The 25,119-nt window shown below is 46.5% G+C and overlaps 1 protein-coding gene across 2 annotated transcripts in view; it reads right to left on the reverse strand.

The window, feature by feature from the left end:
* The window catches only part of LOC110513060 (NT-3 growth factor receptor), a 150,614-nt gene that overhangs the window by 36,705 nt on the left and 88,790 nt on the right, over positions 1-25,119 (reverse strand). For both annotated transcript variants that reach the window (XM_036964134.1, XM_036964135.1), the window contains exon 11: positions 22,660-22,762. In XM_036964134.1, the coding sequence (XP_036820029.1) occupies positions 22,660-22,762 (103 nt within the window). The remainder of the gene's footprint in view (positions 1-22,659; positions 22,763-25,119) is intronic.

Raw genomic sequence — 25,119 nt, forward strand, 5'->3', positions numbered from 1 at the left:
TGATTCAGGTAGAGAATGACAGGGTGATATTGGAGCTGATTTAGCGAGAGAATGACAGGGTGATATTGGAGCTGATTCAGGTAGAGAATGACAGGGTGATATTGGAGCTGATTTAGTGACAATGACAGGATGATATTGGAGCTGATTTAGTGACATAATGACAGGGTGATATTGGAGCTGATTTAGTGACAATGACAGGATGATATTGGAGCTGATTTAGTGACATAATGACAGGGTGATATTGGAGCTGATTTAGTGACATAATGACAGGATGATATTGGAGCTGATTTAGTGACATAATGACAGGGTGATATTGGAGCTGATTTAGCGAGAGAATGACAGGGTGATATTGGAGTTGATTCAGGTAGAGAATGACAGGGTGATATTGGAGCTGATTTAGCGAGAGAATGACAGGGTGATATTGGAGCTTATTCAGGTAGAGAATGACAGGGTGATATTGGAGCTGATTTAGTGACAATGACAGGATGATATTGGAGCTGATTTAGTGACATAATGACAGGGTGATATTGGAGCTGATTTAGCGAGAGAATGACAGGGTGATATTGGAGCTGATTTAGTGAGAGAATGACAGGGTGATATTGGAGCTGATTTAGTGACATAATGACAGGGTGATATTGGAGCTGATTCAGGTAGAGAATGACAGGGTGATATTGGAGCTGATTTAGTTAGAGAATGACAGGGTGATATTGGAGCTGATTTAGTGACAATGACAGGATGATATTGGAGCTGATTTAGTGACGTAATGACAGGGTGATATTGGAGCTGATTTAGTGAGAGAATGACAGTGTGATATTGGAGCTGATTTAGTGACATAATGACAGGGTGATATTGGAGCTGATTCAGTTAGAGAATGACAGGGTGATATTGGAGCTGATTTAGTGACATAATGACAGGGTGATATTGGAGCTGATTTAGTGACATAATGACAGGGTGATATTGGAGCTGATTTAGCTAGAGAATGACAGGATGATATAGGAGCGGATTTAGTGACGTAATGACAGGGTGATATTGGAGCTGATTTAGTGACAATGACAGGATGATATTGGAGCTGATTTAGTGACATAATGCGAGGGTGATATTGGAGCTGATTTAGTGAGAGAATGACAGGGTGATATTGGAGCTGATTTAGTGACAATGACAGGGTGATATTGGAGCTGATTTAGTGACATAATGACAGGGTGATATTGGAGCTGATTTAGTGACATAATGACAGGATGATATTGGAGCTGATTTAGTGACATAATGACAGGGTGATATTGGAGCTGATTTAGCGAGAGAATGACAGGGTGATATTGGAGTTGATTCAGGTAGAGAATGACAGGGTGATATTGGAGCTGATTTAGTGACATAATGACAGGGTGATATTGGAGCTGATTTAGCGAGAGAATGACAGGGTGATATTGGAGTTGATTCAGGTAGAGAATGACAGGGTGATATTGGAGCTGATTTAGCGAGAGAATGACAGGGTGATATTGGAGCTGATTCAGGTAGAGAATGACAGGGTGATATTGGAGCTGATTTAGTGACAATGACAGGATGATATTGGAGCTGATTTAGTGACATAATGACAGGGTGATATTGGAGCTGATTTAGTGACAATGACAGGGTGATATTGGAGCTGATTTAGTGACATAATGACAGGGTGATATTGGAGCTGATTTAGTGACATAATGACAGGATGATATTGGAGCTGATTTAGTGACATAATGACAGGGTGATATTGGAGCTGATTTAGCGAGAGAATGACAGGGTGATATTGGAGTTGATTCAGGTAGAGAATGACAGGGTGATATTGGAGCTGATTTAGCGAGAGAATGACAGGGTGATATTGGAGCTGATTCAGGTAGAGAATGACAGGGTGATATTGGAGCTGATTTAGTGACAATGACAGGATGATATTGGAGCTGATTTAGTGACATAATGACAGGGTGATATTGGAGCTGATTTAGTGACAATGACAGGATGATATTGGAGCTGATTTAGTGACATAATGACAGGGTGATATTGGAGCTGATTTAGTGACATAATGACAGGATGATATTGGAGCTGATTTAGTGACATAATGACAGGGTGATATTGGAGTTGATTTAGCGAGAGAATGACAGGGTGATATTGGAGTTGATTCAGGTAGAGAATGACAGGGTGATATTGGAGCTGATTTAGCGAGAGAATGACAGGGTGATATTGGAGCTTATTCAGGTAGAGAATGACAGGGTGATATTGGAGCTGATTTAGTGACAATGACAGGATGATATTGGAGCTGATTTAGTGACATAATGACAGGGTGATATTGGAGCTGATTTAGCGAGAGAATGACAGGGTGATATTGGAGCTGATTTAGTGAGAGAATGACAGGGTGATATTGGAGCTGATTTAGTGACATAATGACAGGGTGATATTGGAGCTGATTCAGGTAGAGAATGACAGGGTGATATTGGAGCTGATTTAGTTAGAGAATGACAGGGTGATATTGGAGCTGATTTAGTGACAATGACAGGATGATATTGGAGCTGATTTAGTGACGTAATGACAGGGTGATATTGGAGCTGATTTAGTGAGAGAATGACAGTGTGATATTGGAGCTGATTTAGTGACATAATGACAGGGTGATATTGGAGCTGATTCAGTTAGAGAATGACAGGGTGATATTGGAGCTGATTTAGTGACATAATGACAGGGTGATATTGGAGCTGATTTAGTGACATAATGACAGGGTGATATTGGAGCTGATTTAGCTAGAGAATGACAGGATGATATAGGAGCGGATTTAGTGACTTAATGACAGGTTGATATTGGAGCTGATTTAGTGACAATGACAGGATGATATTGGAGCTGATTTAGTGACATAATGCGAGGGTGATATTGGAGCTGATTTAGTGAGAGAATGTAAGGGTGATATTGGAGCTGATTTAGTGACATAATGACAGGGTGATATTGGAGCTGATTCAGTTAGAGAATGACAGGGTGATATTGGAGCTGATTTAGCTAGAGAATGACAGGGTGATATTGGAGCTGATTTAGTGAGAGAATGACAGGGTGATATTGGAGCTGATTTAGTGACATAATGACAGGGTGATATTGGAGCTGATTTAGTGAGAGAATGACAGGGTGATATTGGAGCTGATTTAGTGACATAATGACAGGGTGATATTGGAGCTGATTTAGTGAGAGAATGACAGGGTGATATTGGAGCTGATTTAGCTAGAGAATGACAGGGTGATATTGGAGCTGATTTAGCTAGAGGTTCAAAACACACTCACAATCAGAGGCTGTAGACGGCCTGGGTCCATGACCCACTCACAATCAGAGGCTGTGGACGGTCTGGGTCCATTACCCACTCACAATCAGAGGCTGTAGATGTTCTGGGTCCAATACCCACTCACAATCAGAGGCTTTAGGTGGCCTGGGTCCATGACCCACTCACAATCAGAGGCTGTAGACGGCCTGGGTCCAATACCCACTCACAATCAGAGGCTGTAGATGTTCTGGGTCCAATACCCACTCACAATCAGAGGCTGTAGATGGCCTGGGTCCATTACCCACTCACAATCAGAGTCTGTGGATGGCCTGGGTCCATTACCCACTCACAATCAGAGGCTGTGGATGGCCTGGGTCAATACCCACTCACAATCAGAGGCTTTAGATGTTCTGGGTCCAATACCCACTCACAATCAGAGGCTTTAGATGTTCTGCGTCCAATACCCACTCACAATCAGAGGCTGTAGATGTTCTGGGTCCAATACCCACTCACAATCAGAGGCTGTAGACGGCCTGGGTCCAATACCCACTCACAATCAGAGGCTGTAGATATTCTGGGTCCAATACCCACTCACAATCAGAGGCTGTAGATGTTCTGGGTCCAATAGTACCTTATTGGCTCTGATCAAAGTAGTCAACATCCTGCAGACTGCATCAATGCTACCTGGCGTCTGATAAAAACCTCCCTGTGGTCTCTGGAAGGAGTTTGATCATTTGAAAAGTTTCAGTTCTCTGAACTATGAGCACTACGGCTCCACTACACACTCAGAGGTTACATCCCAAATCGCAACCTATTTCCTATATATAATATTTTTGTCCAGCTCTGCACAATGCTACAGCACTACGTTTCTGTCTGGCTCCCAAGTCAGAACCCACTCAGAAATGTCTCCCTGGGAGGGCCAGATTACAGAGAAGAGGTAAAGGGAGGATGGGAGAACAGGAGAAGTTGGGCTGTTGAGTGATAACATCCTGCAGACTGGATCAATGCTACCTGACGCTGAATAAAACCTCCCTGTGGTCTCTGGAATAAGTTATATAAGTTGCAGTAGCTGTGAATGGGTTCTGACGCTGAAGAAAACGTCCCTGTGGTCTCTGGAAGGAGTTTTATAAGATGCAGTAGCTGTGAATTGGGTTCTGAGACAGCATATCTCCAGTAGAATATATCTAAGCTTGTGTCCCAATTTGCACCGTATTCAGTGCACTACTTTTAACCAGGGCGCCGGTCCAAGGTAATGCAGTATATAGAGGATAGGGTGCCATCTGGGAAGCAGACTAAGAGCAGAGGTCTTCCATCAGATCAACTCTGATGTACTCTAAAGAAACACACACAATGAAACAGTGCAACTTTCTCCAGTCAAGTTCTGTCCCTTAGCAGGAAGTCAGACTGCGGTGTGAGAGACACTGTTTTACAGTTGTAGTTGTTGGCTTTAGAGTGAGTATTTCTCAGAGACAAAACCCTCCTATAGAAGTTGTGACTTGTGTTTGTTGGAGTTAACACCTGAATATTATTTAGCAGTCCTCCACTATGAAGAGAACGGGAAGTCATGTGACCAGAGCCCTATAGCCCCTGGTCAGAAGTCCTCCATACATGAAGGGCACTTTTCGGCATTTGCTGTATAATCGATGAGAATCTCCATATTGCAAATGTACAGTCCCTTACTAGGCGTCCGTGAATGCTTTTAAAAAATTGCCGATGGTGGCGGGCCATGCACCAGAGCTAGATCTTCCGGGAAGTCAAACGAAGTCTCTCGGACATTCGGTTTCCGTTTTACAAATTTTTTAAATGTTGGTCATTTTTCCTCTGTCACGGTAAATTCCACCAGATGGTGTATGGAATCTTATTGCAAATGTACAAAACATCACCAATCACGACATGGCCATTTCTCCTAAATGGGAAAAGACTCCGAAGATGAAACTTGGTGAGCATAGGTTTGGACTAATGGGCTGTTAGCCCAGAAACAAGATGATGTTGAGGCCTCAACGCTTTTTGAGTTAAGTCCATTTTTCTGGGATTAAAGGTCAAAAATGAAAATAAAGTGCTAATTTGACCGGCTCACATCAAAGTACATGAACCTACGGTGTCAGGAAAAAAAGAATCAGCCATTTATTTTTTGTAATTTACGAGAAATCGTACAATGTACAATTGGTGATGGTCAATGAAATGTGTTAGATCCAGTTGCAGCGTGTTCAAACTAATCCGTTAAGGTGGGTTCGGAGTGCTGCGAAATTTGTGATTTTCTGAAATAACACACACTCATTCAACCCTCTGTAAATCAGTCAGTTCTTAATGTAAAGACTTAAAACTCAATATTTTGTCAGAGCCTACCCCAAGGAGGATATGTGTTCACTTTCAGCTTCCTGTATCAACCGGAAGTGCCTTAAATTGGGGTCATAGAGGCTGTTTCGAAGGGTTTAAAAGGTTAGCTCTTTCCAAAACTTCATATGTGTGGTTAGGCAACCCTCATGAACTGTAAATCAGTCATTTCTCCCATCATATTTCCAAAAAAAACACACACACACACACACATATAGCAAGGATGGAGTGACACAGTGTGGGGCTTAGAGACACAGAGCCTGCAATAGTTGTTTTTTCGAATTATCAAAGAACCGTCAGACCTAGAGCTCTGACACTTTAGAAACCTGTTCTAGAGTTCAAGTCGATAGTGCGTGGTGAGTTATGTGGCTCTAGAAAGTTCTCAGACCAAGAAACAGCCTTGTACATTTGCAATAACTTCAATTCATTTTTACCATCACGAAAATGACGTCATTTAGAAAAGTCCCAGAGTTGTATGACTGGGTGCACCGCCTCGGCCCATAGAGACGGACCCCAATGTTTCTGTCCGATAGCTCATTCAAGGACCCCATAGCAACGCCCGGGAAAAGTGGATTTTCAGCACCAATTAAGGTTGCTGCTCGGCTTCGAATGACCTATCAAGCTGAAACTCGGGTTTCGGGGTCGCCTCAGTTAGGCCTACACAATGTCAGAACTGGACCCGCAGCTAGAACGTAACTATGTGTTTTATGTTTTTATTATGTTTTAACCTCTCTAGGGAGGGTGGGACGCTACCGTACCACCTGGCCAACATCCAGTGAAATTGCAGAGCGCCAAATTCAAAAACAGAAATACTCATTATAAAAATTCATAAAACATACAAGTGTTATACATCGGGTTAAGGATCACCTTCTTGTTAATCCAACCACGGTGTTAGATTTCAAAAAGGCTTTACGGCGAAAGCATACCATGCGATTATCTGAGAACAGCGCCCAGAAGACAAATCATTACAAACAGTTACCAGCCAAGTAGAGGAGTTACACAAGTCAGAAATAGTGATACACTTAATCTCTTACCTTTGATGATCTTCATATGGTTACACTCACAAGACTCCCATTTACTCAATAAACCTCAGTTTTGTTCAGTAATCCACAGGCTCAAAGGCAGTCACATCAAACAGACGAAAAATCCGAAAAGCATCAGTAAAGTTCGTAGAAACATGTCAAACGATGTTTATAATCAATCCTCATGTTGTTTTTAGTCATAATAATCAATAACATTTCAACCGGGCAAAAGCTTTGTCAATTTAAAAAGAAAACAAGAAAGTCGTGCTCTCTGTCGTGCGCTTTAAAAAGCTCTGGGATACTGGTCAGACTGGTCTTATTCCCTCATTTTTCAGAATACAAGCCTGAAACAATTTCTAAAGACTCTTGACATCTAGTGGAAGCCATAGGGAGTGCAATTTGAGTCCTAAGTCAATGGATACTGTAATGGCATTCAATAGAAAACTACAAAATAAATCCCACATCCTGTATTTTTCTCAGGTTTTCGCCTGCCATATCAGCTCTGTTATACTCACATACATTATTTTTAACAGTTTTTTAAACTGTAGAGTGTTTTCTATCCAAATATGCATATCCTAGCTTCTGGGCCTGAGTAGCAGGATATTTTGTTTTGGGCACACTTTTCATCCGGAGTGAATTTAAACAGAAGACGCTGCGAATTTTGGACCTGCTCTGAAATATGTGATATTTGGCTTCTAACCAAGTTGGACCAAGTTGGTTTGGTGTCAGTTTGCATCAGTTTGGTGTCAGAATGATATCTTATTGACTGATGGATGCTGACTTGCTGGCTGACTTTTGTACATTTGCAATAAGATTCGACATTGAAAAAACATCACAAAATGGACATGACGAAATCAACACAACGAGCGATGGAGAGGAACCACTCTCAGTGCCCGGCCATCCTAAGTTCATTGGGCCAGTCAATTTCGCATTTCTGCAGTATTTTTGAGCATGTCAAATTCGTGATGGTAAATGCACATTGAAACATATTGCAAATGGACAGCCGTGCGCCTGGTGATTGGAACGAGTTACAAGGAGAACATTTTAAAAATGGTTTTGAAGGGTGCAAGGGGTCCACGGCTGGGTATGGAGCACCCACCACCCGTGCCCATCCAATAGGGTGCGCCCCTGGTCATTTTGGACGTTTTTCAAAAAATCGTTAAAAGACGACAGAGTCCCACTTCTTTCTCACCATGCATGACAAATAGACCTAGGTTTATTCAGGGCTTAACCTTTTTGGAATAGGGGGCAGCATTTTCACTTTTGGATGAATAGCGTGCCCAGAGTGAACTGCCTCCTACTCTGTCCCAGATGCTAATATATGCATATTCTTATTAGTATTGAATAGAACACACTCTGAAGTTTCTAAAACTGTTTGAATGATGTCTGTGAGTATAACAGAACTCATATGGTAGGTGAAAACCTGAGAAAAATCCAACCAGGAAGTGGGAAATCTGAGATTTGTAGTTTTTCAACTCAGCCCCCATTGAAGATACAGTGCCTTGCGAAAGTATTCGGCCCCCTTGAACTTTGTGACCTTTTGCCACATTTCAGGCTTCAAACATAAAGATATAAAACTGTATTTTTTTGTGAAGAATCAACAACAAGTGGGACAAGTTAAACAAGTTTGAAATATCCAATAAATGTCGTTCCACTTCATGATTGTGTCCCACTTGTTGTTGATTCTTCACAAAAAAATACAGTTTTATATCTTTATGTTTGAAGCCTGAAATGTGGCAAAGGTCGCAAAGTTCAAGGGGGCCGAATACTTTCGCAAGGCACTGTACAGGGTGATATTAGTTATGTTTCACTTCCCAAGGCTTCCACTAGATGTCAACAGTATTTAGAACCTGTTTTGAGGATTCTACTCTAAAGGAGGGGCTCATAAGGGCTCAGATAGACCGGCAGATTCCGACAGGACAGGACAAGGTTACAGCAAACATGACGATAGACTGGCTCAGGCATGAAACACAACAAACAAGAATCCGACAAGGACAGGAACAAAAACAGAGAGAGATATAGGGACCTAATCAGAGGGAAAAAGGGAACAGGTGGGAAACGGGGTGAATGGGTAGTTAGGAGGAGACAAGGCACAGCTGGGGGAAAGAGGGGGAGAAAAGGTAACCTAACAACGACCAGCAGAGGGAGACAGGGTGAAGGGAAAGGACAGAAACACACAACATGACAATACATGACAGTACCCCCCCACTCACCGAGCGCCTCCTGGCGCACTCGAGGAGGAAACCTGGCGGCAACGGAGGAAATCCTCGATCAGCGCACGGTCCAGCACGTCCCGAGAGGGAACCCAACTCCTCTCCTCAGGACCGTACCCCTCCCAATCAACGAGGTACTGGTGACCACGGCCCCGAGGACGCATGTCCAAAATCCTGCGGACCCTGTAGATGGGTGCGCCCTCGACAAGGATGGGGGGGGGGGGGGGGGGGAGACGAGCGGGGGCGCGAAGAACGGGCTTAACACAGGAGACATGGAAGACCGGGTGGACGCGACGAAGATATCGCGGAAGAAGAAGTCGAACTGCGACAGGATTAATGACCCGAGAAATACGGAACGGACCAATGAACCGCGGGGTCAACTTGCGAGCAGCCGTCTTAAGGGGAAGGTTCTGAGTGGAGAGCCAAACTCTCTGACCGCGACAATATCTAGGACTCTTAGTTCTACGCTTATTAGCAGCCCTCACAGTCTGCGTCCTATAACGGCAAAGTGCAGACCTGACCCTCTTCCAGGTGCGCTCGCAACGTTGGACAAAAGCCTGAGCGGAGGGGACGCTGGACTCGGCGAACTGAGATGAGAACAGCGGAGGCTGGTACCCGAGGCTACTCTGAAAAGGAGATAGCCCGGTCGCAGACGAAGGAAGCGAGTTGTGGGCGTATTCTGCCCAGGGGAGCTGTTCTGACCAAGACGCAGGGTTGCGAAAAGAAAGACTGCGTAAGATGCGACCAATAGTCTGATTGGCCCGTTCTGCTTGACCGTTAGACTGGGGGTGAAAGCCGGAAGAGAGACTGACGGAAGCCCCAATCAAACGGCAAAACTCCCTCCAAAATTGAGACGTGAATTGCGGACCTCTGTCCGAAACGACGTCTGACGGAAGGCCATGAATTCTGAAAACATTCTCGATGATGATTTGTGCCGTCTCTTTAGCAGAAGGAAGCTTAGCAAGGGGAATGAAATGAGCCGCCTTAGAGAACCTATCGACAACCGTAAGAATAACAGTCTTCCCCGCTGACGAAGGCAGTCCGGTGACAAAATCTAAGGCGATGTGAGACCACGGTCGAGAGGGAATGGGAAGCGGCCTGAGACGGCCGGCAGGAGGGGAGTTACCGGACTTAGTCTGCGCGCAGACCGAACAAGCAGCCACGAAACGACGCGTGTCATGCTCCCGGGTGGGCCACCAAAAACGCTGGCGAATGGAAGCAAGCGTACCCCGAACGCCAGGGTGGCCGGCTAACTTGGCAGAGTGAGCCCACTGAAGAACGGCCAGACGAGTAGGAACGGGAACGAAAAGAAGGTTCCTAGGACAAGCGCGCGGCGACGGAGTGTGAGTGAGCGCTTGCTTTACCTGCCTCTCAATTCCCCAGACAGTCAACCCGACAACACGCCCCTCAGGGAGAATCCCCTCGGGGTCAGTGGAGGCTACTGAAGAACTGAAGAGACGAGATAAAGCATCAGGCTTGGTGTTCTTAGAGCCCGGACGATAAGAAATCACGAACTCGAAACGAGCGAAAAACAGCGCCCAACGCGCCTGACGCGCATTAAGTCGTTTGGCAGAACGGATGTACTCAAGGTTCCTATGGTCAGTCCAAACGACAAAAGGAACGGTCGCCCCCCTCCAACCACTGTCGCCATTCGCCTAGGGCTAACCGGATGGCGAGCAGTTCGCGGTTTCCCACATCATAGTTACGTTCCGACGGCGACAGGCGATGAGAAAAATACGCGCATGGGTGGACCTTGTCGTCAGAGAGGGAGCGCTGAGAAAGAATGGCTCCCACGCCCACCTCTGACGCGTCAACCTCGACAACGAACTGTCTAGAGACGTCAGGTGTAACAAGGATAGGAGCGGATGTAAAACGATTCTTGAGGAGATCAAAAGCTCCCTGGGCGGAAACGGACCACTTAAAGCACGTCTTGACAGAAGTAAGGGCTGTGAGAGGAGCTGCCACCTGACCGAAATTACGGATGAAACGACGATAGAAGTTCGCGAAGCCGAGAAAGCGCTGCAGCTCGACACGTGACTTAGGGGCGGGCCAATCAATGACAGCTTGGACCTTAGCGGGATCCATCTTAATGCCTTCAGCGGAAATAACAGAACCGAGAAATGTGACGGAGGAGGCATGAAAAGTGCACTTCTCAGCCTTCACAAAAAGACAATTCTCTAAAAGGCCCTGGAGGACACGTCGAACGTGCTGAAGATGAATCTGGAGTGACGGTGAAAAAATCAGGATATCGTCAAGGTAAACGAAAACAAAGATGTTCAGCATGTCTCTCAGGACATCATTGACTAATGCCTGAAAGACAGCTGGAGCGTTAGCGAGGCCGAAAGGAAGAACCCGGTATTCAAAGTGCCCTAACGGAGTGTTAAACGCCGTCTTCCACTCGTCCCCCTCCCTGATGCGCACGAGATGGTAAGCGTTACGAAGGTCCAACTTAGTGAAAAACCTGGCTCCCTGCAGGATCTCGAAGGCTGAAGACATAAGAGGAAGCGGATAACGATTCTTAACTGTTATGTCATTCAGCCCTCGATAATCTATGCAGGGGCGCAGAGACCCGTCCTTCTTCTTGACAAAAAAAAACCCTGCTCCGGCGGGAGAGGAGGAGGGAACTATGGTACCGGCGTCAAGAGCTACAGACAAATAATCCTCGAGAGCCTTACGTTCGGGAGCCGACAGAGAGTATAGTCTACCCCGGGGGGGAGTGGTTCCCGGAAGGAGATCAATACTACAATCATACGACCGGTGTGGAGGAAGAGAGGTGGCCCTGGACCGACTGAACACCGTGCGCAGATCGTGATATTCCTCCGGCACCCCTGTCAAATCACCAGGCTCCTCCTGTGAAGAAGAGACAGAGGAAACAGGAGGGATAGCAGACATTAAACATTTCACATGACAAGAGACGTTCCAGGAGAGGATAGAATTACTAGACCAATTAATGGAAGGATTATGACAAACTAGCCAGGGATGGCCCAAAACAACAGGTGTAAAAGGTGAACGAAAAATCTAAAAAGAAATGGTTTCGCTATGATTACCAGAGACAGTGAGGGTTAAAGGTAGCGTCTCACGCTGAATCCTGGGGAGAGGACTACCATCCAAGGCGAACAAGGCCGTGGGCTCCCTTAACTGTCTGAGAGGAATGTCATGTTCCCGAGCCCAGGTCTCGTCCATAAAACAGCCCTCCGCCCCAGAGTCTATCAAGGCACTGCAGGAAGCTGACGAACCGGTCCAGCGTAGATGGACCGACAAGGTAGTGCAGGATCTTGAAGGAGAGACAGGAGTAGTAGCGCTCACCAGTAGCCCTCCGCTTACTGATGAGCTCTGGCTTTTACTGGACATGAAGTGACAAAATGACCAGCGGAACCGCAATAGAGACAGAGGCGGTTGGTGATTCTCCGTTCCCTCTCTTTAGTCGAGATGCGGATACCTCCCAGCTGCATAGGCTCAGCACCCGAGCCGGCAGAGGAAGATGGTAGTGATGCGGAGAGGGGGGCAACGGAGAACGCGAGCTCCTTTCCACGAGCTCGGTGACGAAGATCAACCCGTCGCTCAATGCGAATAGCGAGTTCAATCAAGGAATCCACGCTGGAAGGAACCTCCCGGGAGAGAATCTCATCCTTTACCTGTGCGGAGACCCTCCAGAAAACGAGCGAGCAAAGCCGGCTCGTTCCAGCCACTGGAGGCAGCAAGAGTGCGAAACTCAATAGAGTAGTCTGTTATGGATCGATTACCTTGACATAGGGAAGACAGGACCCTGGAAGCCTCCTCCCCAAAAACAGATCGATCAAAAACCCGTATCATCTCCTCCTTAAAGTCCTGATACTGGTTAGTACACTCAGCCCTTGCCTCCCAGATTGCCGTGCCCCACTCACGAGCCCGTCCAGTAAGGAGAGATATGACGTAGGCGATACGAGCAGTGCTCCTGGAGTAAGTGTTGGGCTGGAGAGAAAACACAATATCACACTGGGTGAGGAACGAGCGGCATTCAGTGGGCTCCCCAGAGTAACACGGCGGGTTATTGATTCTGGGCTCCGGAGATTCGAAAGCCCTGGAAGTGGCCGGTGGATCGAGGCGGAGATGGTGAACCTGTTCTGTGAGGTTGGAGACTTGGGTGGCCAGGGTCTCAACGGCATGTCGAGCAGCAGACAATTCCTGCTCGTGTCTGCCTAGCATCGCTCCCTGGATCTCGACGGCTGAGTGGAGAGGATCCGAAGTCGCTGGGTCCATTCTTGGTCGGATTCTTCTGTTACGGTGAGTGAATGAGGACCCAAAAGCGAACTAACTTAAACAGAGCTTCTTTAATAACCAAACTGTGGTAGGCTCAGATAGACCGGCAGATTCCGACAGGACAGGACAAGGTTACAGCAAACATGACGATAGTCTGGCTCAGGCATGAAACACAACAAACAAGAATCCGACAAGGACAGGAACAAAAACAGAGAGAGATATAGGGACCTAATCAGAGGGAAAAAGGGAACAGGTGGGAAACGGGGTGAATGGGTAGTTAGGAGGAGACAAGGCACAGCTGGGGGAAAGAGGGGGAGAAAAGGTAACCTAACAACGACCAGCAGAGGGAGACAGGGTGAAGGGAAAGGACAGAAACACACAACATGACAATACATTACAAAAACATACATGTATTGTGTAACATGAAGTCCTATGAGTGTGTTTTGATGAAGATCATCAAAGGTTAGTGATTAATTTTATCTCTATTTCTGCTTTTTGTGACTCCTCCCTTTGGCTGAAAAAAACAGCTGTGTTTTCTGTGGCTTGGTGGTGACCTAACATAATCGTTTGTGGTGCTTTTGCTGTAAATCCTTTTTGAAATCAGACACTGTGGCTGGATTGAAGAGAATTGTATCTTTAAAATGGTGTAAATTTAATTATGAGATTTTTGTTGTTTTGAATTAGGTGCCCTGCACTTTCACTGGCTGTTATGGGGGGTTACGCTAGAAAGGTTAACATAGTGATATATATCATCTGGGCAGTATAAATGCCATTTGGACATGGTTCACTGACTTTTGGGTTTTGAAACCGATTTCCTATGATCATATATGGCAAATGGACATAACATCCTGATCTGGCACTTTCAATACGTTCATATTGCATTTCGACATTTCTTATGGCATTTGGCAATGGTTCACTGACTTTTGACTGACTTATGACTTCCTATGATATCATATTGCAAATGGACAAAACATATGCCTTATGGACAAGAAAAAATAATATGACAATAATATATGACTAAGGTATGTTCATACAGTTCTTATACATGTATAATGTACCAAAAAAAATTAAAGAATTTTGAAAAACAGTCCAAAAGCACTTTTTTTGAGATTGTGATACATTTTTTTTATTTTTATTTCACTAGTATCACTACAGACAGTATTGGTTCATGTCCCGTCCCTAGTATCACTACAGACAGTATTGGTTCATGTCCCGTCCCTAGTATCACTACAGACAGTATTGGTTCATGTCCCGTCCCTAGTATCACTACAGACAGTATTGGTTCTGTGTTCATGTCCCCCTCCCTAGTATCACTACAGACAGTATTGGTTCTGTGTTCATGTCACCTCCATAACATTACACTACAGACAGTATTGGTTCATGTCCCATCCCTAGTACCTCCACAGACAGTATTGGTTCTGTGTTCATGTCCCCTCCCTAGTATCACTACAGACAATATTGGTTCATGTCCCCTCCCTAACATCACTCTACAGACAGTATTGGTTCATGTTCCCTCCCTAACATCACTCTCCAGACAGTATTGGTTTATGTCCCCTCCCTAGTATCACTACAGACAGTATTGGTTCTGAGTTCATGTCCCCTCCCTAACATCACTCTACAGACAGTATTGGTTCTGTGTTCATGTCCACTCCCTAGTATCACTAGACAGTGTTGGTTCATGTCCACTCCCTAACATCACTCTACAGACAGTACTGGTTCATGTCCCCTCCCTAACATCACTCTACAGACAGTATTGGTTCATGTCCTCTCCCTAGTATCACTCTACAGACAGTATTGGTTCTGTGTTCATGTCCCCTCCCTAGTATCACTACAGAAAGTATTGGTTCTGTGTTCATGTCCCCTCCCTAACATCACTCTACAGACAGTATTGGTTCATGTCCCCTCCCTAACATCACTCTACAGACAGTATTGGTTCATGTCCCCTCCCTAACATCACTCTACAGAAAGTATTGGTTCTGAGTTCATGTCCCCTCCCTAACATCACTCTACAGACAGTATTGGTTCATGTCCCATCCTTAGTTTCTCTACAGACACTATTGGTTCGTGTCCCCTCCCTAACATCACTCTACAGACAGTTGTGGTTCTGAGTTCATGTCCACTCCCTAGTATCACTACAGACAGTATTGGTTCATGTTCCCTACCTAACATCACTCTACAGACAGTATTGGTTCATGTCCCCCCCTCCCTAACATCACTCTACAGACAGTATTGGTTCTGAGTTCATGTCCCCTCCCTAGTATCACTCTACAGACAGTATTGGTTCTGTGTTCATGTCCCCTCCCTAACATCACTCTACATACAGTATTGGTTCATGTCCCCTCCCTAACATCACTCTACAGACAGTATTGGTTCTGAGTTCATGTCCCCTCCCTAACATCACTCTACAGAAAGTATTGGTTCTGTGTTCATGTCCCCTCCCTAACATCACTCTACAGAAAGTATTGGTTCTGAGTTCATGTCCCCTCCCTAACATCACTCTACAGACAGTATTGGTTCTGTGTTCATGTCCACTCCCTAGTATCACTAGACAGTGTTGGTTCATGTCCACTCCCTAACATCACTCTACAGACAGTACTGGTTCATGTCCCCTCCCTAACATCACTCTACAGACAGTATTGGTTCATGTCCTCTCCCTAGTATCACTCTACAGACAGTATTGGTTCTGTGTTCATGTCCCCTCCCTAGTATCACTACAGAAAGTATTGGTTCTGTGTTCATGTCCCCTCCCTAACATCACTCTACAGACAGTATTGGTTCATGTCCCCTCCCTAACATCACTCTACAGACAGTATTGGTTCATGTCCCCTCCCTAGTATCACTACAGACAGTATTGGTTCTGAGTTCATGTCCCCTCCCTAACATCACTCTACAGACAGTATTGGTTCATGTCCCATCCTTAGTTTCTCTACAGACACTATTGGTTCATGTCCCCTCCCTAACATCACTCTACAGACAGTTGTGGTTCTGAGTTCATGTCCACTCCCTAGTATCACTACAGACAGTATTGGTTCATGTTCCCTACCTAACATCACTCTACAGACAGTATTGGTTCATGTCCCCCCCCCCCCTAACATCACTCTACAGACAGTATTGGTTCTGAGTTCATGTCCCCTCCCTAACATCACTCTACAGACAGTAGTGGTTCATGTCCCCTCCCTAGTATCACTCTACAGACAGTATTGGTTCTGAGTTCATTTCCCGTCCCTAACATCACTCTACAGATAGTATTGGTTCATGTCCCCTCCCTAGTATCACTCTACAGACAGTATTGGTTCTGTGTTCATGTCCCCTCCCTAACATCACTCTACAGAAAGTATTGGTTCTGTGTTCATGTCCCCTCCCTAACATCACTCTACAGACAGTATTGGTTCTGTGTTCATGTCCACTCCCTAGTATCACTAGACAGTGTTGGTTCATGTCCACTCCCTAACATCACTCTACAGACAGTACTGGTTCATGTCCCCTCCCTAACATCACTCTACAGACAGTATTGCTTCATGTCCCCTCCCTAACATCACTCTACAGACAGTATTGGTTCATGTCCCCTCCCTAGTATCACTACAGACAGTATTGGTTCTGAGTTCATGTCCCCTCCCTAACATCACTCTACAGACAGTATTGGTTCATGTCCCATCCTTAGTTTCTCTACAGACACTATTGGTTCGTGTCCCCTCCCTAACATCACTCTACAGACAGTTGTGGTTCTGAGTTCATGTCCACTCCCTAGTATCACTACAGACAGTATTGGTTCATGTTCCCTACCTAACATCACTCTACAGACAGTATTGGTTCATGTCCCCCCCCCCCCCCCCTAACATCACTCTACAGACAGTATTGGTTCTGAGTTCATGTCCCCTCCCTAACATCACTCTACAGACAGTAGTGGTTCATGTCCCCTCCCTAGTATCACTCTACAGACAGTATTGGTTCTGAGTTCATTTCCCGTCCCTAACATCACTCTACAGATAGTATTGGTTCATGTCCCCTCCCTAGTATCACTCTACAGACAGTATTGGTTCTGTGTTCATGTCCCCTCCCTAACATCACTCTACAGACAGTATTGGTTCATGTCCCCTCCCTAACATCACTCTACAGAAAGTATTGGTTCTGTGTTCATGTCCCCTCCCTAACATCACTCTACAGAAAGTATTGGTTCTGAGTTCATGTCCCCTCCCTAACATCACTCTACAGACAGTATTGGTTCTGTGTTCATGTCCACTCCCTAGTATCACTAGACAGTGTTGGTTCATGTCCACTCCCTAACATCACTCTACAGACAGTACTGGTTCATGTCCCCTCCCTAACATCACTCTACAGACAGTATTGGTTCATGTCCTCTCCCTAGTATCACTCTACAGACAGTATTGGTTCTGTGTTCATGTCCCCTCCCTAGTATCACTACAGAAAGTATTGGTTCTGTGTTCATGTCCCCTCCCTAACATCACTCTACAGACAGTATTGCTTCATGTCCCCTCCCTAACATCACTCTACAGACAGTATTGGTTCATGTCCCCTCCCTAGTATCACTACAGACAGTATTGGTTCTGAGTTCATGTCCCCTCCCTAACATCACTCTACAGACAGTATTGGTTCATGTCCCATCCTTAGTTTCTCTACAGACACTATTGGTTCGTGTCCCCTCCCTAACATCACTCTACAGACAGTTGTGGTTCTGAGTTCATGTCCACTCCCTAGTATCACTACAGACAGTATTGGTTCATGTTCCCTACCTAACATCACTCTACAGACAGTATTGGTTTATGTCCCCCCCCCCCCCCCCCTAACATCACTCTACAGACAGTATTGGTTCTGAGTTCATGTCCCCTCCCTAACATCACTCTACAGACAGTAGTGGTTCATGTCCCCTCCCTAGTATCACTCTACAGACAGTATTGGTTCTGAGTTCATTTCCCGTCCCTAACATCACTCTACAGATAGTATTGGTTCATGTCCCCTCCCTAGTATCACTCTACAGACAGTATTGGTTCTGTGTTCATGTCCCCTCCCTAACATCACTCTACAGACAGTATTGGTTCATGTCCCCTCCCTAACATCACTCTACAGAAAGTATTGGTTCTGTGTTCATGTCCCCTCCCTAACATCACTCTACAGAAAGTATTGGTTCTGAGTTCATGTCCCCTCCCTAACATCACTCTACAGACAGTATTGGTTCTGTGTTCATGTCCACTCCCTAGTATCACTAGACAGTGTTGGTTCATGTCCACTCCCTAACATCACTCTACAGACAGTACTGGTTCATGTCCCCTCCCTAACATCACTCTACAGACAGTATTGGTTCATGTCCTCTCCCTAGTATCACTCTACAGACAGTATTGGTTCTGTGTTCATGTCCCCTCCCTAGTATCACTACAGAAAGTATTGGTTCTGTGTTCATGTCCCCTCCCTAACATCACTCTACAGACAGTATTGGTTCATGTCCCCTCCCTAACATCACTCTACAGACAGTATTGGTTCATGTCCCCTCCCTAGTATCACTACAGACAGTATTGGTTCTGAGTTCATGTCCCCTCCCTAACATCACTCTACAGACAGTATTGGTTCATGTCCCATCCTTAGTTTCTCTACAGACACTATTGGTTCGTGTCCCCTCCCTAACATCACTCTACAGACAGTTGTGGTTCTGAGTTCATGTCCACTCCCTAGTATCACTACAGACAGTATTGGTTCATGTTCCCTACCTAACATCACTCTACAGACAGTATTGGTTCATGTCCCCCCCCCCCTAACATCACTCTACAGACAGTATTGGTTCTGAGTTCATGTCCCCTCCCTAACATCACTCTACAGACAGTAGTGGTTCATGTCCCCTCCCTAGTATCACTCTACAGACAGTATTGGTTCTGAGTTCATTTCCCGTCCCTAACATCACTCTACAGATAGTATTGGTTCATGTCCCCTCCCTAGTATCACTCTACAGACAGTATTGGTTCTGTGTTCATGTCCCCTCCCTAACATCACTCTACAGACAGTATTGGTTCATGTCCCCTCCCTAACATCACTCTACAGACAGTATTGGTTCTGAGTTCATGTCCCCTCCCTAACATCACTCTACAGAAAGTATTGGTTCTGTGTTCATGTCCCCTCCCTAACATCACTCTACAGACAGTATTGGTTCATGTCCCCTCCCTAACATCACTCTACAGACAGTATTGGTTCTGAGTTCATGTCCCCTCCCTAACATCACTCTACAGACAGTATTGGTTCTGAGTTCATTTCCCCTCCCTAACATCACTCTACAGATAGTATTGGTTCATGTCCCCTCCCTAACATCACTCTACAGACAGTATTGGTTCTGTGTTCATGTCAACATTCATCTCTTGTTTTGTATCGCTCTGTTCTTTATTATTAAACTCACCAACTGCACCGTCTTCCTGCTTCCTGACTCCTGCTTCCTGACTCCTGCTTCCTGACTCCTGCTTCCTGACTCCTGCTTCCTGACTCCTGCTTCCTGACTCCTGCTTCCTGACTCCCAGCATCATTGTTACAAATGTTTTTGAAGTGTATGTCATATATCTAGGAGATATAAGAAAGCTCAGGAAATGTGTATAAATGTTTTGACACATTTAACCCCTTGTTGTTGTTGGCGCAAAACTACCTTCGTTCTTCCATTATTTTGTCAGGGTTACCTTCAGACCAGTCCCATAACACTGGTGGGGGAAATATAACAAAACGGAGAACACCGTCGTGTTGGTGAAAGTCTCCCCTTCTTACAGTGGGGTAAAACAGTTCAGACACCTCAGACAAAAGTTGACACGTCGGCGTTACCGACTTCAGACGAGTCACTCGTGGAGGTCATACAGCACAACGGAGAACATACGGACTTCAGACGAGTCACTCGTGGAGGTCATACAGCACAACGGAGAACATACGGACTTCAGACGAGTCACTCGTGGAGGTCATACAGCAAAACGGAGAACACCGTATTAGTTTGTTGGCCAAACCGTTAGGATGCTACAGACATTTTCAGGATGTCTACCGGTCTGATGAACAGCGGTATAAATCTGACTCTTTCCACCTCAGATACGGAAGGGCGACAGGAGGATGCTGTGTATTGAGACACAGCCCATGCAGAAAAGGCATCTCCAGCTTATTAAACTGACAGATATAAATGTTTTTATAAATTATATGTTACTTAGATTGACGCACCGGTACGTCAATAGACTCTATACTATAAAAAATATGAAACTAGTTCCGTTCCAAATGTCAAGATGTGGAGGGCAAAACATGAGAGAGAGTTGGAGGCAGAAGGAAAGGAAAGGGATGTAGAGGGCAAAACATGAGAGAGAGTTGGAGGCAGAAGGAAAGGAAAGGGATGTGGAGGGCAAAACATGAGAGAGAGTTGGAGGCAGAAGGAAAGGAAGATGCAGAGACCAAAGCCAGCTTAGAAATGGCAGAAGCTTTAAAAGTTATTATTATGGCCAAACTGGAAATAATAGAATTGGCCGCATGCTTCGTAACTTTCAGAATATGTCAAAGATACATTTTAATCTCCCACAAAAAAAAATGAATCATTGATTAAAAGAAGAAGCTTTCCTTCTAGTTGTTTTTCGCAGCCAGAAGGGAAAATTGATTACTCTTTTCCACCATTGCTACTAGATCTGATCGTGGGTCCTGTCCATAATCGTTATCTGGGCCCTGCAACATTTGTCCAAAACATATTGCTGAATATAGAAAAGGGTTTTACCCACCGACTTTCTTCTGAAGGTGATGCAGCGACGCTGACAACCGGAGAGACAGACCCCAGTCAGGTCCCAGTCAGGTCCCAGTCAGGTCCCAGTCAGGTCCCAGTCAGGTCCCAGTCAGGTCCAAGTCAGGTCCCAGTCAGACCCCAGTCAGGTCCCAGTCAGACCCCAGTCAGACCCCAGTCAGACCCCAGTCAGACCCCAGTCAGACCCCAGTCAGGTCCCAGTCAGACCCCAGTCAGGTCTCAGTCAGGTCCCAGTCAGACCCCAGTCAGGTCCCAGTCAGACCCCAGTCAGACCCCAGTCAGATCTCAGTCAGACCCCAGACCCCAGTCAGGTCCCAGTCAGACCCCAGTCAGGTCCCAGTCAGACCCCAGTCAGGTCCCAGTCAGCCAGCTGCCCAGTATGGTCCCAGTCAGCCAGCTGGCCAGTATGGTCCCAGTCAGCCAGCTGGCCAGTCAGGTCCCAGTCAGCCAGCTGGCCAGTCAGACCCCAATCAAACCCCAGTCTACAAGCTGGCCAGTCAGACCCCAGTCAGCCAGCTAGCCAGTCAGACCCCAGTCAAACCCTGGTCTACCAGTTGGCCAGTCAGACCCCAGTCAGACCCCAATTAAACCCCAGCCAGCCAGCTGGCCAGTCAGACCCCAGTCAAACCCTGGTCTACCAGTTGGCCAGTCAGACCCCAGTCAGCCAGCTAGCCAGTCAGACCCCAGTCAAACCCTGGTCTACCAGTTGGCCAGTCAGACCCCAGTCAGCCAGCTAGCCAGTCAGACCCCAGTCAAACCCTGGTCTACCAGTTGGCCAGTCAGACCCCAGTCAGACCCCAATTAAACCCCAGCCAGCCAGCTGGCCAGTCAGACCCCAGTCAGCCAGCTGGCCAGTCAGACCCCAGTCAAACCCCAGTCTACCAGCTGGCCAGTCAGACCCCAGTCTACCAGCTGGCCAGTCAGACCCCAGTCTACCAGCTGGCCAGTCAGACCCCAGTCAGCCAGCTGGCCAGTCAGACCCCAGTCAAACCCCAGTCTACCAGCTGGCCAGTCAGACCCCAGTCTACCAGCTGGCCAGTCAGACCCCAGTCAGCCAGCTGGCCACTTTGTTTATTCCATGTGTAACTCTGCTGTTGTTGTTTGTGTCGAACTGCTTTGCTTTATTCTTGGCCAGGTCGCAGTTGTAAATGAGAACTTGTTCTCAACTGGCCTACCTGCTTAAATAAAGGTGAAATCAAATTTTAAAAAATAAAAGTTTGGTGGAGCAGGAGTAACAGTCTGGGGCCATTTTTCATGGTTCGGGCCCCTCAGTTCCAGTGAAGGGAAATCTTAATGCTGCAGCATACAGTGACATTCTAGACAATTCTGTGCTTTCAACTTTGTGGGAACAGTTTGAGGAAGGCCCTGTCCTGTTTCAGCATGCTGTTCCAGCAATGCCAACGTGCACAAATCAAGATCCATACAGAAATGGTTTGTCGAGATCAGCGTGGAAGAACTTGACTGGCCTACACAAAGCCCTGACCTCAACCCCATCGAACACCTTTGGGGATGAGCCAGGACTAATCACCCAACATCAGTGCCAGACTTCACTAATGCTCTTGTGACTGAATGGAAGTCCCAGCTGCAATGTTCTATGATCTAGTGGAAAGCCTTCCCAGAAGAGTAGAGGCTGTTATAGCAACAATGTTCCTACATCTAGTGGAAAGACTTCCCAGAAGAGTGGAGGCTGTTATAGCAACAAAAGGGCGACCAACTCCATATTTTTTTATTTTTTGTATTTAACCTTTATTTAACTTTAATTAATGCCAATGATTTATGGAATGAGATGTTGGAGGAGCAGGTGTCCACATACGTTTGGTCATGTAGAGCACTATGACTTACCCTTCAATCCAAACTTGTTGCGTCGGCCATATTTGTTGATGAGAATGAAGAGGACGATGAGGAGAACACTGGTGAAACCAGCCAGACCTACTGCTATCGACACCTGGAGACAGACAGACAGGTTAGGAGACAGACAGACAGGTTAGGAGACAGACAGACAGGTTAGGAGACAGACAGACAGACAGACAGACAGACAGACAGACAGGTTAGGAGACAGACAGACAGGTTAGGAGACAGACAGACTGGTGAAACCAGCCAGACCTACTGCTATCGACACCTGGAGACAGACAGACAGGTTAGGAGACAGACAGACTGGTGAAACCAGCCAGACCTACTGCTATCGACACCTGGAGACAGACAGACCGGTTAGGAGACAGACAGACAGGTTAGGAGACAGACAGACTGGTGAAACCAGCCAGACCTACTGCTATCGACACCTGGAGACAGACAGACAGGTTAGGAGACAGACAGACAGGTTAGGAGACAGACAGACAGGTTAGGAGACAGACAGACTGGTGAAACCAGCCAGACCTACTGCTATCGACACCTGGAGACAGACAGACAGGTTAGGAGACAGACAGACTGGTTAGGAGACAGACAGACTGGTTAGGAGACAGACAGACTGGTGAAACCAGCCAGACCTACTGCTATCGACACCTGGAGACAGACAGACCGGTTAGGAGACAGACAGACTGGTGAAACCAGCCAGACCTACTGCTATCGACACCTGGAGACAGACAGACAGGTTAGGAGACAGACAGACAGGTTAGGAGACAGACAGACTGGTGAAACCAGCCAGACCTACTGCTATCGACACCTGGAGACAGACAGACAGGTTAGGAGACAGACAGACAGGTTAGGAGACAGACAGACTGGTGAAACCAGCCAGACCTACTGCTATCGACACCTGGAGACAGACAGACAGATTAGGAGACAGACAGACAGGTTAGGAGACAGACAGACAGGTTAGGAGACAGACAGACTGGTGAAACCAGCCAGACCTACTGCAATCGACACCTGGAGACAGACAGACAGGTTAGGAGACAGACAGACAGGTTAGGAGACAGACAGACTGGTGAAACCAGCCAGACCTACTGCTATCGACACCTGGAGACAGACAGACAGGTTAGGAGACAGACAGACAGGTTAGGAGACAGACAGACAGGTTAGGAGACAGACAGACTGGTGAAACCAGCCAGACCTACTGCTATCGACACCTGGAGACAGACAGACAGGTTAGGAGACAGACAGACAGGTTAGGAGACAGACAGACTGGTGAAACCAGCCAGACCTACTGCTATCGACACCTGGAGACAGACAGACAGGTTAGGAGACAGACAGACTGGTGAAACCAGCCAGACCTACTGCTATCGACACCTGGAGACAGACAGACAGGTTAGGAGACAGACAGACTGGTGAAACCAGCCAGACCTACTGCTATTGACACCTGGAGACAGACAGACAGGTTAGGAGACAGACAGACAGGTTAGGAGACAGACAGACTGGTGAAACCAGCCAGACCTACTGCTATCGACACCTGGAGACAGACAGACAGGTTAGGAGACAGACAGACAGGTTAGGATATAGACAGACAGGTTAGGAGACAGACAGACTGGTGAAACCAGCCAGACCTATTGCTATCGACACCTGGAGACAGACAGACAGGTTAGGAGACAGACAGACAGGTTAGGATACAGACAGACTGGTGAAACCAGCCAGACCTACTGCTATCGACACCTGGAGACAGACAGACCGGTTAGGAGACAGACAGACAGGTTAGGAGACAGACAGACAGGTTAGGAGACAGACAGACTGGTGAAACCAGCCAGACCTATTGCTATCGACACCTGGAGACAGACAGACCGGTTAGGAGACAGACAGACTGGTGAAACCAGCCAGACCTATTGCTATCGACACCTGGAGACAGACAGACAGGTTAGGAGACAGACAGACAGGTTAGGATACAGACAGACTGGTGAAACCAGCCAGACCTACTGCTATCGACACCTGGAGACAGACAGACAGGTTAGGAGACAGACAGACAGGTTAGGAGACAGACAGACAGGTTAGGAGACAGACATACTGGTGAAACCAGCCAGACCTATTGCTATCGACACCTGGAGACAGACAGACAGGTTAGGAGACAGACAGACAGGTTAGGAGACAGACAGACAGACAGACAGACAGACAGACAGACAGACAGACAGACAGGTTAGGAGACAGACAGACAGATTAGGAGACAGACAGACAGGTTAGGAGACAGACAGACAGGTTAGGAGACAGACAGACTGGTGAAACCAGCCAGACCTACTGCTATCGACACCTGGAGACAGACAGACCGGTTAGGAGACAGACAGACAGGTTAGGAGACAGACAGACAGGTTAGGAGACAGACAGACTGGTGAAACCAGCCAGACCTATTGCTATCGACACCTGGAGACAGACAGACAGGTTAGGAGA

The sequence above is a fragment of the Oncorhynchus mykiss genome, chromosome 26 (genome assembly GCF_013265735.2).
Source record: "Oncorhynchus mykiss isolate Arlee chromosome 26, USDA_OmykA_1.1, whole genome shotgun sequence".
Classification (NCBI taxonomy): Eukaryota; Metazoa; Chordata; class Actinopteri; order Salmoniformes; family Salmonidae; genus Oncorhynchus; species Oncorhynchus mykiss.